Here is a 14033-nt window from a genome sequence, read left to right as displayed (position 1 = left end):
TTAAAGCTGAAGGTTTGACCTGCGTCAGGGGTGTCAAACATACGGCCTGTGGGCCAGAACCAGACACCAAAGCCCCACCCACCAAAGGGTCTAGCCCCGCCTACCAAAGTGTCCGACCCCACCCACCGAAGGGTTTGGTCCCACCCACCAAAACCAAAGGGTCCAGTCCCACCTATCAAAGAATCTGATCCCACCCACGAAAGGGTCCAGTCCCACCTACCAAAACCAAATGGTCCAATCCCACCCACCAAAGGGTCTAACCCCACCCATTATCCCGTAACCCCACCCCTTTGTTTTTAATAAACTTCATTCATTTCCCTGTTCTTCTTGAACCGGTCCAGTTCAGATGGTACTGGTCTGAAGGTCTGAGTTCGACACCCCTGACCTTCGTCTACTGATGCCGTGTCCGAGGCCAAACCCCCCTGGGGCCGTGGCTCCGCCCTGGTCGCCGTGGTAACTGTATTTGTGTGGGTGTCAGGCCTGTGACGTTAGTTCGAACCCTGAAAATGAACGAACTGAGGCTGGATGAAGACGACCGCACAAAGCACATGTTTTATGGAATATTTTATGGAAGAGTGCGTTAGCGCTAAGTGAACCCTTTCTAAGCTAGTTTTCCTGCCAAATCATTTCTCCGCATTATATTTGTATTGTAAAATAAAAGAATGTATGAAAGAAATGGAACTGGACAGAGTTTGTTTGTGTGAGTCAGTTTTAAAGGGTCAGTGTGTGGGTTTGAGTGACACCTGGTGGTGACATTTAAACTGAAACCAGCTGAAGATCTGCAGAAACACCCATTTAAACCAGTTCATTCTGGGGTTTTTACTTCATATTAACTCTGATTATGATGAACCTTAACCCTGAAAGACCTAGAACTACTCCTGTGGACACTTCAGTCATTTAGAACCATTTATTATAGATGTATCCCATAATAAACTCTATTCTGACATTAGTCCTTATTTTTTTTGTGATCCCAGACCCCTGTGCGTCCACAGATACCTTATATTTCATTAATTCCAGTTTTGGTTCTCCAGTCGGTCTTCAGTTCGGGGTCAAAGTGGAGGTGTTGTTGACGTCTTCGCAGATAAATGCGATCTCTGTGGGACCGTTTGGATCTCATCAGCTGAAGTCGGTGCTAATGAACCCCTCAGGGCTTCACTTCCTACTGCGACGCCGACGCTTGTGACGGCGTCCTGGAAACTGTGTCCGTCCCTCCTGATGGACTGTCGGTCTGTCCTGTGTCTCTGCAGGAGGTGGACTGTGGACGTTTACCGGGTCATTACACCCCCCCACCCCCACCCCCACCTCGTCTCTGTAATTGCTCTCCGTTTTTGTCTCAGTTACAGGCTTGTTGTCGTTTTCAGGCCTGAACCTTCAGTCGGATGGAGCTCCCACTTTTGTTGGAGTCTTTGGTCCAAATCAGTGGAATGAGCTCCTGCTGCAGCTGCTGCATCTGTTCTCCGTCACACTGGATTCATGTGTGGAGTTCCAAACACCACCCCAAACCCATCCTGCGACACTTTCATGTCGCGTACGGTAAAACGCCTCCAAATGGGACGGTCCGCTGCCTTTGGGACACGACGGCGGCGCTGAGGTGTGTTCACCTGGAGCTGTGATCCAGGAGGACCAGACCAGGTGGATCAGACTGTACAGGGGTCCAAAGGGACGGACAGGCTGGTTTAACCTGTCCACAGGACAGAGTCAGCGCTGGGGGGTTGTTTACATGAAGACTCCATTTAGACCAGTGGTTCTCAGTCTTTTTCTGTCAGGCCCCCCTCTGGAGGATGAAAAATCTCCAGGCCCCCCTCGACCCCAGCATTGTAACAGTGGTGCAATTACAGCTTTTATTGAAAGAAACACCAATATCGTAAACATACTTTTTGCTTTTCCTTGAATAATTTGTTGTGCAAATTAAAAATAACTTCGATTTTCGCTTGAATAATATAAATAAACTCAACCAGACTGCCCCGAGGCAATATTTGTCCAAATAAAAATAGGAAATATGCAATTATCTTACAACTTTGACAATAAAGTAACTTTTTTTAGACCAACAAACTAATTTTGGTAACAGATTTGAACAATGTCAGCGGCTGCAGTGAGCCCATTTCCACTGCACATCTCAGAACATTAAAGTGCAAACTGTACAAACTGTGCACAAACACTTCAGTCAAATCCTCGTCTATTCTCCAAACCAAAACTCTGTTTAGTCACAGATCACCATGGCAGCAGATTGGTTTGTTGTGCATCCCTAAAATGAGCCCAGGGTGCTCCAACACTAAAACATTAGTTCCACCTGCTACATGTTCTAACCTGAAGGAAAAAAAAACACCCAGGAGTGATCCCATGACCCCCGGCAAGTCTTCACGCCTCCCCTGGGGGGCCCGCCCCACAGTTTGACAAACTCTGGTTTAGACAAATCTGATGTTTGTGTCCATATGTGACCTGGATCTAATCTGTTCTAACAGGAGCTGTGTGTCAATCATTTTTCCAGGACATTCACTCTTTGGCTCCTGAACTAAATCTGTTTACTACTAACAGGAAAAGAGAACGATCACAAACAGAACTGAATGACAATTTAGTGCATAAGTTCTTCTCATATTCTATGACATGGGTTACATGAGCTACAGTTCCAAAATACAAAAAATGGCAGTTAATGTTAGCGATTAGCATGATGCTAAAATACATGGAAAATCCCATATGTATGCTAATGCTATTAGTGTCTTCAGTTAATGCACAAAAATACAAGTATTAAGCAACAGAAGGAGCCTCAGCTGACTAAGAACAGTGTCTGAACATCTGAATATAGAACAATACTTACAGACAGATGTTTTTGTAAGGCCAAAAAACAGGGAACTGCTCTGGAACCTGTGGAGGCCCAGAGGTGCAACTGTCCAAAATATTATCCACTATAAAAAAAAAAGAGAGAACAGCGCAAAATATTATCCACTGTAAAAAAAGAGAACAGCGCAAAATATTATCCACTATAAAAAAAAAATAAGATAATTGCCCAAAATATTATCCACTATAAAAAAACAAAGAGAACAGCGCAAAATATTCTCCACTATAAAAAAAAGAGAGAACAGCGCAAAATATTATCCACTATAAAAAAAAAATAACTGCCCAAATATTATCCACTATAAAAAAACAAAGAGAACAGCGCAAAATATAATCTACTATAAGAAATAAAACAAAAGAACAGCCCAAAATATTATCCACTGTACAAAAAAAAAAACAAGATAACAGCTGAAAAAATTGTCAACTAAGAAAAAAAAAAACAAGCTAAAAGCCCAAAAAATTATCCACCAGCACAAAATATTATTCATATAAGAAAAAAAAACAAGATAACAGCCCAAAAAATCATCCACTATAAGAAAAAAAAATTAAAGAGAACAGCCCAAAAAAATTATCCACTATAAGAAAAAAGCCATCATCCACCTTTTCAGTTAAGGGGGTGCTGTTTACCTCAAAGGTCTCTTGATTTTAAAATTAAGGCCACCAGAAAAAATAAAAGCATAAGCTGAAAATTGTTAAGGCCTTCAGCTAATGTGGCTAATGCTAACGAAGTAACCCACCAAAAGCGGAGGTTGGTGCGCTAAAAATACACTTATTTTAAAAATATAGAGTGGATAATTTTTTAGCTGTTCTGTATTTTTTCTTATCGTGGATAATTGTTTGGGCTGTTTTACCTCTGGGCCACCGTAGTAACTGGATCCAAACTGACCAGACTTCTGTATCAGTTTAACAACTACAGTAGCTGTGAACAGACAAAACACACCAACCCAAACTGAATTATGTGTGTCCACCAGGGGGCAGCACACCCACCTGGACGTCACTGAAATGACACAGACGTCCCAGCTGTTGTCGGAGCGGAGGAAACCATATGTCCTTCTGTAAACACAGTGTGTGTCTGCGTGGTCTGGTATTCCATCAGGACCTCTTTAGTGCATGTGGGTCACTTCAGGACCTCTTTAGTCCATGTGTGTCACTTCAGGACCTCTTCAGTGCACGTGGGTCACTTCAGGACCTCTTTAGTGCACGTGGGTCACTTCAGGACCTCTTTAGTGCACGTGGGTCACTTCAGGACCTCTTTAGTGCACGTGGGTCACTTCAGGACCTCTTCAGTGCACGTGGGTCACTTCAGGACCTCTTTAGTGCACGTGGGTCACTTCAGGACCTCTTCAGTGCACGTGGGTCACTTCAGGACCTCTTCAGTGCACGTGGGTCACTTCAGGACCTCTTCAGTGCACGTGGGTCACTTCAGGACCTCTTTAGTGCACGTGGGTCACTTCAGGACCTCTTTAGTCCATGTGGGTCACTTCAGGACCTCTTTAGTGCATGTGGGTCACTTCAGGACCTCTTCAGTCCATGTGGGTCACTGCAGGACCTCTTTAGTGCATCTGGGTCACTGAGGCTGCTGTGGGCGGAGCCTCAGTGCTGTGGGCGGAGCCTCAGTGCTGTTTTCCATCCTTTAAAACATCAGTAATTCTTTCAAACACAGATTGGTTTTTGTGGTGGTTTTCATCTACAGGGTCCGATCTGAGCGGAGCTAGAACAGAACCAGAACCCAAAAGTTGATTATTTTACTGTAAATATTGAAGATTCAACTCTGACTTTGATCAAACGTAAAGGAAACTTGTCTCCGCCCACAGCAGCTGCATCATGGGTAATTTAGTGTTTAGAGCAAAACAGCAAAGTCCAGTTTAGGAAACATCCTCATGAACGATAGCAGCTCCGCCCCTTTAGGTCTGAACTGTTCGCCATAGTTCCATATTCAGGAACCAACGGGTGACGATGCACTTCCTCATTCAGCGACTGTATACGTCTGAAATAAAAGGAAGGAAGAGGAACTGTGTTCAGAAAGACGACGACCAGCATCAGAACAACATGAAGAACCCATCTGTTCTGTTGGGTGAGTTCACATAAGCATACGTTCAGTTGTTCATTTATTTGGTCATTTACTTCATTTGTTCATTCATTTATTCACTCGTTCCTTCATTCATTCGTTCTTCGTTCATTCATTTGTTCATTCATTCGTTCATCTTCCAGTCCTGTCCTCTGTCTTGTCTTTAAACTCATCCTTCTTGTATAAAGGAGTTGATCGTCAGCGTGAACATCACATCAGCTGTTGAATGATGTGGGCTAAACTGGTCCTGGACCGTGTGGGTCCACGTGGGTCCACCTCAGATCCACTGGTCTGTTTGGGTGGTCGGACTCACTGATGCTTTACAAACAGACTGAAGAACGAGGGAACAGGAAGTTGAACTGAGGCCTCACACTCAGATTTCAACTGTCAGTGTTCGACCACAGGAAGTTTCAGCGCCTAACATCAAAACCACAGCGTTGTCTTGGTCGGAGACGAACGGAGGAAGACCAAGACGGGTTTGAGGACTTTAGAACCACTCAGGGTTCCTCAGGGTTGTGTGAATGTTCTCCCAGACCCAGTAGAACATGTGGAAGCTCAGACCAGGAGAAGACCCGTCTGAATAGTCAAACTAGTGCAGATGTTTGACTTCCTGTTCCAGGAGGCGGAGCTCCAACACATGAACCTGATGTCGTCCAGTCCATGATGTCACTGTCTGTGGTCTGAGGTTTGTCCACCTCTGGACAATGTCCAACTGGACACATCAATGACAGACACACAACTGTTGAACAAGCATCTGACCTCTGACCTGTGTCCTCTGTCCTCTGACCTCTGTCCTCTGACCTCTGACCTGTGTCCTCTGACCTCTGACCTGTGTCCTCTGACCTGTGACCTCTGTCCCTCTGACCTGTGTCCTCTGACCTCTGACCTGTGTCCTCTGTCCTCTGACCTCTGACCTGTGTCCTCTGTCCTCTGACCTGTGTCCTCTGTCCTCTGACCTCTGACCTGTGTCCTCTGACCTGTGTCCTCTGTCCTCTGACCTGTGTCCTCTGTCCTCTGACCTCTGACCTGTGTCCTCTGACCTCTGACCTGTGTCCTCTGACCTCTGTCCTCTTTCCTCTGACCTGTGTCCTCTGTCCTCTGACCTGTGTCCTCTGACCTCTGACCTGTGTCCTCTGACCTCTGACCTGTGTCCTCTGTCCTCTGACCTGTGTCCTCTGTCCTCTGACCTCTGTCCTCTGACCTCTGACCTGTGTCCTCTGACCTCTGACCTGTGTCCTCTGTCCTCTGACCTCTGTCCTCTGACCTGTGTCCTCTGACCTCTGACCTGTGTCCTCTGACCTCTGACCTGTGTCCTCTGACCTCTGACCTGTGTCCTCTGACCTGTGTCCTCTGTCCTCTGACCTGTGTCCTCTGACCTCTGACCTGTGTCCTCTGTCCCTCTGACCTCTGTCCTCTGACCTGTGTCCTCTGTCCTGTATCCTCTGACCTCTGACCTGTGTCCTCTGACCTCTGACCTGTGTCCTCTGACCTCTGACCTGTGTCCTCTGTCCTCTTCAGGTGTCTGTGTCCTGCTGCTGTCTGGACTGAATGTTTCTTCAGGTGAGATGATGAATTCAACCAATCAGACTCAATAACAGTTGGACATTTGGTCCATGTGTCTTTAACCTGTTGAATGTGTTGACTCTGTCCAGTCTCTGTGGACATCTATCCAAACCTTCAGCAGTTCTTCAGTCGACAAGACAGTTTCTCTGTGAGTTGTGCAGATGTTCAGACAGATGGATGGACAGTGAAGAGGAGACAGACGGACGGAAACACTCAGACATGTGGAGACGGAGAGGGGACGTTTGGACGGATAGATGAGTCATTCTGTGTCATCAACTTTCCCCTGTCATCGTCCAGTGGAGTTTACTGGTGTGAGACCAGTTCAGGACAGCAGAGTGAGCAGGTGTCCATCACTGTAACAGGTGAATAAACTGAGCTGTGATTGGTTGAAGTGTGTCTCTAACAGGATTGCTGGTTCCTGAGGGAACTCCAGCTTTAACTGGAGGTTTCCAGTGTGGCCTTCTGGGTAGCAGCTTCTGTTCCAGACAGTGGACGTGGACCACACCTCAGTCTGACCACCAATCAGCTCTCTGTAGAGTTGGTGTGAGGACAGTGGGCGGAGTCACACCCATATTAGCTGTAGATGAGGACATCCCATATTCATCTAGTTTTAGATGTGGACACAGTTCAATGTTGAAGTCCCCCTTATGACCTTAGATCAGAACCACTGTTGGAGTCCACTTCATGTGTGTGTCCTTTGTCTTTATTTGTGTCTCTGCTCTCATTTGTCCAACTCTGCTTGGATTTAACAGATGGTGATGTAATCTTGGACATCCCTGCACTTCCTGTGGAGACAGGAAGTGATGTCACTCTGCGCTGTAGAGTCAGAGGTGGTTCAACAGTGGAACCAAAATTACTAAAAAACCTTCAGACAGTCCCATCTGTAGAAGAGTGGACCATCTCTGTAGACCACCACGTCTGGTGCAGACCAGTACTCCTGTTTTGTTCCACTGATTGGTATATCTCCACAGAGCAGCCTGAGGGTCAAAGGTGAGGACTGTGACATCACTTCCTGTTCATAAAGTACACATTCCAGACAGAACAGATGTAGGTCCCCTGGTGGACACTCATAGTACTGCAGTTCAACATTTCACCACAATCAAACGTCTCCATCGTATGTTTCTATAAACACAGATCAAACCAATAGATAGAACAGGGATCTTCAAATCTTTGGTCACATGTTCCATCTGTAAAGTTGCTTTCAGATTTGACAGCTCTTCCAGCGGTTTGGTTTCTGATCCAGGATTCAGTTGAATTGAATTCATGTCCATCATGAACATAGAAAGTCAAACCAAAGTGGTCCCAGTATAGATCCTTGTGGAACACCGGTCCATGTGTCCACATCAGTCCATTTGTAGACTGTCTTCTGTCTGTTCTGAATGAGTGTAAATGTTGGACTTCCTGTTGGGTTCAGGGTTTGTTTCCACAGACTTTGTTCTTCATCTGGACCTGATCCATGGAACCAAACTTCTACGACAACGACAACTGAACTGAGACTGAAGATTATGTTCTGTTGTCTCCTACAGTTTCCACTACCACTGATCCTACAACTGCATCCTCTGATCCTAGTTCGTCTTCAGATCCTGGTTCCTCCACAGATTCACATTCTCCTCCTGGTTCTTCAGTGTCCATCGTGTTCCTGTTCCTCCGCCTGCTGGTCATGAGTCCATACTGTGTCTCCACTGTCCTGATGGTGTCGATCTATCGTAAAAGGAACACAGGTTCTCCTATGTTCTAGATTCTTGCACGTTCTAAGTTATCAAATGTTTTGGGTTTTCATATGGTTTAGGTCCTCGTATGTTCTCTGTTGTGGTCTGTTCTCTGTTCTGGTCTGTTGTGGTCTGTTCTGGTCTGTCCTGGTCTGTTCTCTGTTCTGGTCTGTTCTGGTCGGTTTTCTGTTCTGGTCTGTTGTGGTCTGTTCTGGTCTGTCCTGGTCTGTTCTCTGTTCTGGTCTGTTCTGGTCGGTTTTCTGTTCTGGTCTATTGTGGTCTGTTCTGGTCTGTTGTGGTCTGTTCTCTGTTGTGGTCTGTTGTGGTCTGTTGTGGTCTGTTCTGGTCTGTTCTCTGTTGTGGTCTGTTCTGGTCTGTCCAGTCCCAGCATTTAGTCGGTCCCAGTCCTGTTTCCTCCTGTGGATGTTGGTCTGGTCTAATGCCTGGTGGACACAGTCCCAGGTTTGGTTCTGATGGGATGTTCTGGTTGGAGTTCAGCTCAGTTTTAGTGTGAACCCGATCCCAGGCTTAGGCTTAAACCTAGGATTCAAACACGTCGATCCGGATCCTTCAGGTTCCGCGGGTCTGACTCCCATCAGAGGTGAGGCTTGTTCTGGGTTCATTCTGGACACCAGCTGATGTTCCTCATGGACTCAGTGGGGACGCCTAGTGGCCGTCAGCGGTACCACATGTTCAAGCACTGGTGGAGAACACCTGGACCTGAGCTGTGTTTAACTCCGCCCACAGGAGGAAGAGCAGCCGTCGCCATGGAGACCAGGCAGCGGCGCGTCAGAGACGAAGAGTACGAAAACATGGCTGCAGGCGTCGCCATGGAGACCAGGCAGCGGCGCGTCAGAGACGAAGAGTACGACGACATGGCTGCAGGCGTCGCCATTGAACACGACTTCTGAAGAGATGAGTCGACTTGGACACGAAATCTGTTTTTATTTGTAATTTTACACTTTTCATCTGAAACACAAACTGAAAAACAAGAGTTTTTTCTTTTGTATAAATAATGTGATTTCCAAAGTGAACAGAATTAGTTTGTACATAAATGTTTCTTAAACTCTTTCCTATTTTTCATCTGGTTCCATCTGTTGGTCATGTTTGAAATATTAAACTGGACTCATTTATTCTCATTCTTCCTGTTTTTTTCGACTCCATCTTTCTGTTTGGTTGGAATAAGTCAAACCTATGTGTGTGTTTTCTTGGTGCAGAGCTGTGGATGTTCACCTTTATTCCCTTGTATTTAACAGATGTATCTTTGAGCTGACTGATCAGCTGTTCATATTTGTTCTTTGGGGAAAAACAGCTCAAACCACTTCAGCTGAAGAAAAAACAGAAGTTGGATCAGAATTGTGTTTTTTTTCTCTATATTTTCCAGTGTGAAACGTCAGAATATTCATTACATCCATGACTGAAAACACAGTGAGTGTCTGAAAGGTTCTGTTTGTGTTTGTGTTCAGACTTGGACGATGTTTCTGTTGTTTTCATTGTTTGGTTTTTGTCGTATTTGATCAGGTTTGATCTTTTCTGTCTTTTTTTTCTGGCCCCTCCTCTTTATTCCACATGACTTTTCTGAGCTGAAGGTTGAGGAACTCTTCTGTAGATCACTCTTCTTCAGTCTCATGGATTTGACTCTAGTCTGGAATATTTCACAGGTGGGTTCTTGTGGTTTTTAGGCCTATTAGGCCCCGTTCAGACTGGAGGGAACTGTGTCCATATGTGACCTGGATCTGATCTGAACAGCACCAATCTGACCCGGACCACTTCCATATGTGGTCCTAAATCTGACCCGGACCACTTCCATATGTGGTCCTAAATCTGACCCAGACCACTTCCATATGTGGTCCTAAATCTGACCCAGACCACTTCCATATGTGGTCCTAAATCTGACCCAGACCACTTCCATATGTGGTCCTAAATCTGACCCGGACCACTTTCACATGTGGTCCTAAATCTGACTCAGACCTATTTCATTACTTTGACTGTTTTTATTCATTTTGTTGCTGATTTTATTTATTTTTTTTATTTATTTTACTCAGGTTTTTTTGCTTATTTCTTCAGATTATTTATCATTTTATTCATTTTTTCTTCATTTTTGTTCATTTTCATCCACTGTCGTTGATCCAACTCCATGGGTTTTACTGGTGAATCAATGTTGTAGAAGATGGTGTTTCCACGGTAACTACGGTCTTTAAGGGTTAAAGGTGGACGTTTGGGTCTGTAAGGGTTAAAGGCGGACGTTTGGGTCTCTAAGGGTTAAAGGTGGATGTTTGGGTCTTTAAGGGTTAAAGGTGGACATTTGGGTCTGTAAGGGTTAAAGGTGGACGTTCGGGTCTGTAAGGGTTAAAGGCGGACGTTTGGGTCTGTAAGGGTTAAAGGTGGACGTTTGGGTCTTTAAGGGTTAAAGGTGGACGTTTGGGTCTGTGAGGGTTAAAGGTGGACGTTTGGGTCTGTAAGGGTTAAAGGTGGACGTTTGGGTCTGTAAGGGTTAAAGGTGGACGTTTGGGTCTTAAGGGTTAAAGGTGGACGTTGGGTCTGTAAGGGTTAAAGGTGGACGTTTGGGTCTTTAAGGGTTAAAGGTGGACGTTTGGGTCTGTAAGGGTTAAAGGTGGACGTTTGGGTCTGTAAGGGTTAAAGGTGGACGTTTGGGTCTGTAAGGGTTAAAGGTGGACGTTTGGGTCTGTGAGGGTTAAAGGTGGACGTTTGGGTCTGTAAGGGTTAAAGGTGGACGTTTGGGTCTGTAAGGGTTAAAGGTGGACGTCTGTGTCTTTAAGGGGTAAAGGTGGACGTTTGGGTCTGTAAGGGTTAAAGGTGGACGTTTGGGTCTGTAAGGGTTAAAGGTGGACGTCTGTGTCTTTAAGGGGTAAAGGTGGACGTTCTGGTCTGTAAGGGTTAAAGGTGGACGTTCTGGTCTGTAAGGGTTAAAGGTGGACGTTTGGGTCTGTAAGGGTTAAAGGTGGACGTTTGGGTCTGTAAGGGTTAAAGGTGGACGTTTGGGTCTGTGAGGGTTAAAGGTGGACGTTTGGGTCTGTGAGGGTAAGGTGGACGTTTGGGTCTGTGAGGGTTAAAGGTGGACGTTTGGGTCTGTAAGGGTTAAAGGTGGACGTTTGGGTCTGTAAGGGTTAAAGGTGGACGTTTGGGTCTGTGAGGGTTGAACCTGAATCTTAAAACTGACTCCTGTTAATGTGTTGTTTTTCTTCATGTTTGAATCTTCTCTTAAATCTCATCTGAACGGTGTCGTCTTGTGCAGCAGGTCCTGAGTGTTGACCCGGGTCGTGCAGATCCGGGTCGTGCAGATCCGGGTCACACCTGGACCACAGACAGTGGGACTGTCTTCCAGAATGGGACGGAAACATTTCCATTTGTTCCTGGATGGTGATGACGGCCCAGATGTGCCGCTTTAATCGGTCTGTTCATTTTGTTGCTGATTTTATTTATTTTTTTTATTTATTTTACTCAGGTTTTTTTGCTTATTTCTTCAGATTATTTATCATTTTATTCATTTTTTCTTCATTTTTGTTCATTTTCATCCACTGTCGTTGATCCAACTCCATGGGTTTTACTGGTGAATCAATGTTGTAGAAGATGGTGTTTCCACGGTAACTACGGTCTTTAAGGGTTAAAGGTGGACGTTCGGGTCTGTAAGGGTTAAAGGTGGACGTTTGGGTCTGTAAGGGTTAAAGGTGGACGTTTGGGTCTTTAAGGGTTAAAGGTGGACGTTTGGGTCTTTAAGGGTTAAAGGTGGACGTTCGGGTCTGTAAGGGTTAAAGGTGGACGTTCTGGTCTGTAAGGGTTAAAGGTGGACGTTCTGGTCTGTAAGGGTTAAAGGTGGACGTTCGGGTCTTTAAGGGTTAAAGGTGGACGTTCTGGTCTGTAAGGGTTAAAGGTGGACGTTTGGGTCTGTGAGGGTTAAAGGTGGACGTTTGGGTCTTTAAGGGTTAAAGGCGGACGTTTGGGTCTTTAAGGGTTAAAGGTGGACGTTTGGGTCTTTAAGGGTTAAAGGTGGACGTTCTGGTCTGTAAGGGTTAAAGGTGGACGTTTGGGTCTTTAAGGGTTAAAGGTGGACGTTTGGGTCTTTAAGGGTTAAAGGTGGACGTTTGGGTCTGTAAGGGTTAAAGGTGGACGTTCTGGTCTGTAAGGGTTAAAGGTGGACGTTTGGGTCTGTAAGGGTTAAAGGTGGACGTTTGGGTCTTTAAGGGTTAAAGGTGGACGTTCTGGTCTGTAAGGGTTAAAGGTGGACGTTTGGGTCTGTGAGGGTTAAAGGTGGACGTTTGGGTCTGTAAGGGTTAAAGGTGGACGTTTGGGTCTGTAAGGGTTAAAGGTGGACGTTTGGGTCTGTAAGGGTTAAAGGTGGACGTTTGGGTCTGTGAGGGTTAAAGGTGGACGTTTGGGTCTTTAAGGGTTAAAGGTGGACGTTTGGGTCTTTAAGGGTTAAAGGTGGACGTTTGGGTCTGTAAGGGTTAAAGGTGGACGTTCTGGTCTGTAAGGGTTAAAGGTGGACGTTTGGGTCTGTAAGGGTTAAAGGTGGACGTTTGGGTCTGTAAGGGTTAAAGGTGGACGTTTGGGTCTGTGAGGGTTAAAGGTGGACGTTTGGGTCTGTGAGGGTTAAAGGTGGACGTTTGGGTCTGTAAGGGTTAAAGGTGGACGTTTGGGTCTGTAAGGGTTAAAGGTGGACGTTTGGGTCTGTAAGGGTTGAACCTGAATCTTAAAACTGACTCCTGTTAATGTGTTGTTTTTCTTCATGTTTGAATCTTCTCTTAAATCTCATCTGAACGGTGTCGTCTTGTGCAGCAGGTCCTGAGTGTTGACCCGGGTCGTGCAGATCCGGGTCGTGCAGATCCGGGTCACACCTGGACCACAGACAGTGGGACTGTCTTCCAGAATGGGACGGAAACATTTCCATTTGTTCCTGGATGGTGATGACGGCCCAGATGTGCCGCTTTAATCGGTCTGTTCATTTTGTTGCTGATTTTATTTATTTTTTTTTATTTATTTTACTCAGGTTTTTTTGCTTATTTCTTCAGATTATTTATCATTTTATTCATTTTTTCTTCATTTTTGTTCATTTTCATCCACTGTCGTTGATCCAACTCCATGGGTTTTACTGGTGAATCAATGTTGTAGAAGATGGTGTTTCCACGGTAACTACGGTCTTTAAGGGTTAAAGGTGGACGTTTGGGTCTGTAAGGGTTAAAGGTGGACGTTTGGGTCTGTAAGGGTTAAAGGTGGACGTTTGGGTCTTTAAGGGTTAAAGGTGGACGTTTGGGTCTTTAAGGGTTAAAGGTGGACGTTCTGGTCTGTAAGGGTTAAAGGTGGACGTTCTGGTCTGTAAGGGTTAAAGGTGGACGTTCTGGTCTGTAAGGGTTAAAGGTGGACGTTCGGGTCTTTAAGGGTTAAAGGTGGACGTTCTGGTCTGTAAGGGTTAAAGGTGGACGTTTGGGTCTGTGAGGGTTAAAGGTGGACGTTTGGGTCTTTAAGGGTTAAAGGCGGACGTTTGGGTCTTTAAGGGTTAAAGGTGGACGTTTGGGTCTTTAAGGGTTAAAGGTGGACGTTCTGGTCTGTAAGGGTTAAAGGTGGACGTTTGGGTCTTTAAGGGTTAAAGGTGGACGTTTGGGTCTTTAAGGGTTAAAGGTGGACGTTTGGGTCTGTAAGGGTTAAAGGTGGACGTTCGGGTCTGTAAGGGTTAAAGGTGGACGTTCGGTCTGTAAGGGTTAAAGGCGGACGTTTGGGTCTTTAAGGGTTAAAGGTGGACGTTCTGGTCTGTAAGGGTTAAAGGTGGACGTTTGGGTCTGTGAGGGTTAAAGGTGGACGTTTGGGTCTGTAAGGGTTAAAGGTGGACGTTTGGGTCTGTAAGG

At 45.6% G+C, this 14033-nt stretch overlaps 1 protein-coding gene across 1 annotated transcript; it reads left to right on the top strand.

Annotated features, from left to right (window-relative positions):
* Positions 1-4425: 4425 nt before the first annotated feature.
* LOC115438994 (uncharacterized) lies at positions 4426-9253 on the top strand. Its single transcript, XM_030162889.1, has 6 exons — positions 4426-4906; positions 6419-6460; positions 6553-6825; positions 7216-7453; positions 7990-8184; positions 8920-9253. The coding sequence occupies exons 1-5, from the start codon at positions 4789-4791 to the stop codon at positions 8003-8005; spliced, it is 687 nt and encodes a 228-aa protein (XP_030018749.1). The 5' UTR covers positions 4426-4788; the 3' UTR covers positions 8006-8184; positions 8920-9253.
* The last annotated feature ends 4780 nt before the right edge of the window (positions 9254-14033 follow it).

This window comes from Sphaeramia orbicularis, chromosome 18 (assembly GCF_902148855.1).
Source record: "Sphaeramia orbicularis chromosome 18, fSphaOr1.1, whole genome shotgun sequence".
Taxonomy (NCBI): Eukaryota; Metazoa; Chordata; class Actinopteri; order Kurtiformes; family Apogonidae; genus Sphaeramia; species Sphaeramia orbicularis.
This window is presented reverse-complemented; position numbering and strand designations above follow the sequence as displayed.

Coding starts and splice junctions, on each gene's coding strand:
- LOC115438994 (XM_030162889.1), top strand. CDS start 4,789: ATGCACTTCCTCATTCAGCGACTGTATACGTCTGAAATAAAAGGAAGG. Junction 4,907..6,418: donor GAACCCATCTGTTCTGTTGG/GTGAGTTCACAT, acceptor TGTCCTCTTCAG/GTGTCTGTGTCCTGCTGCTG. Junction 6,826..7,215: donor GGTGTCCATCACTGTAACAG/GTGAATAAACTG, acceptor TGGATTTAACAG/ATGGTGATGTAATCTTGGAC.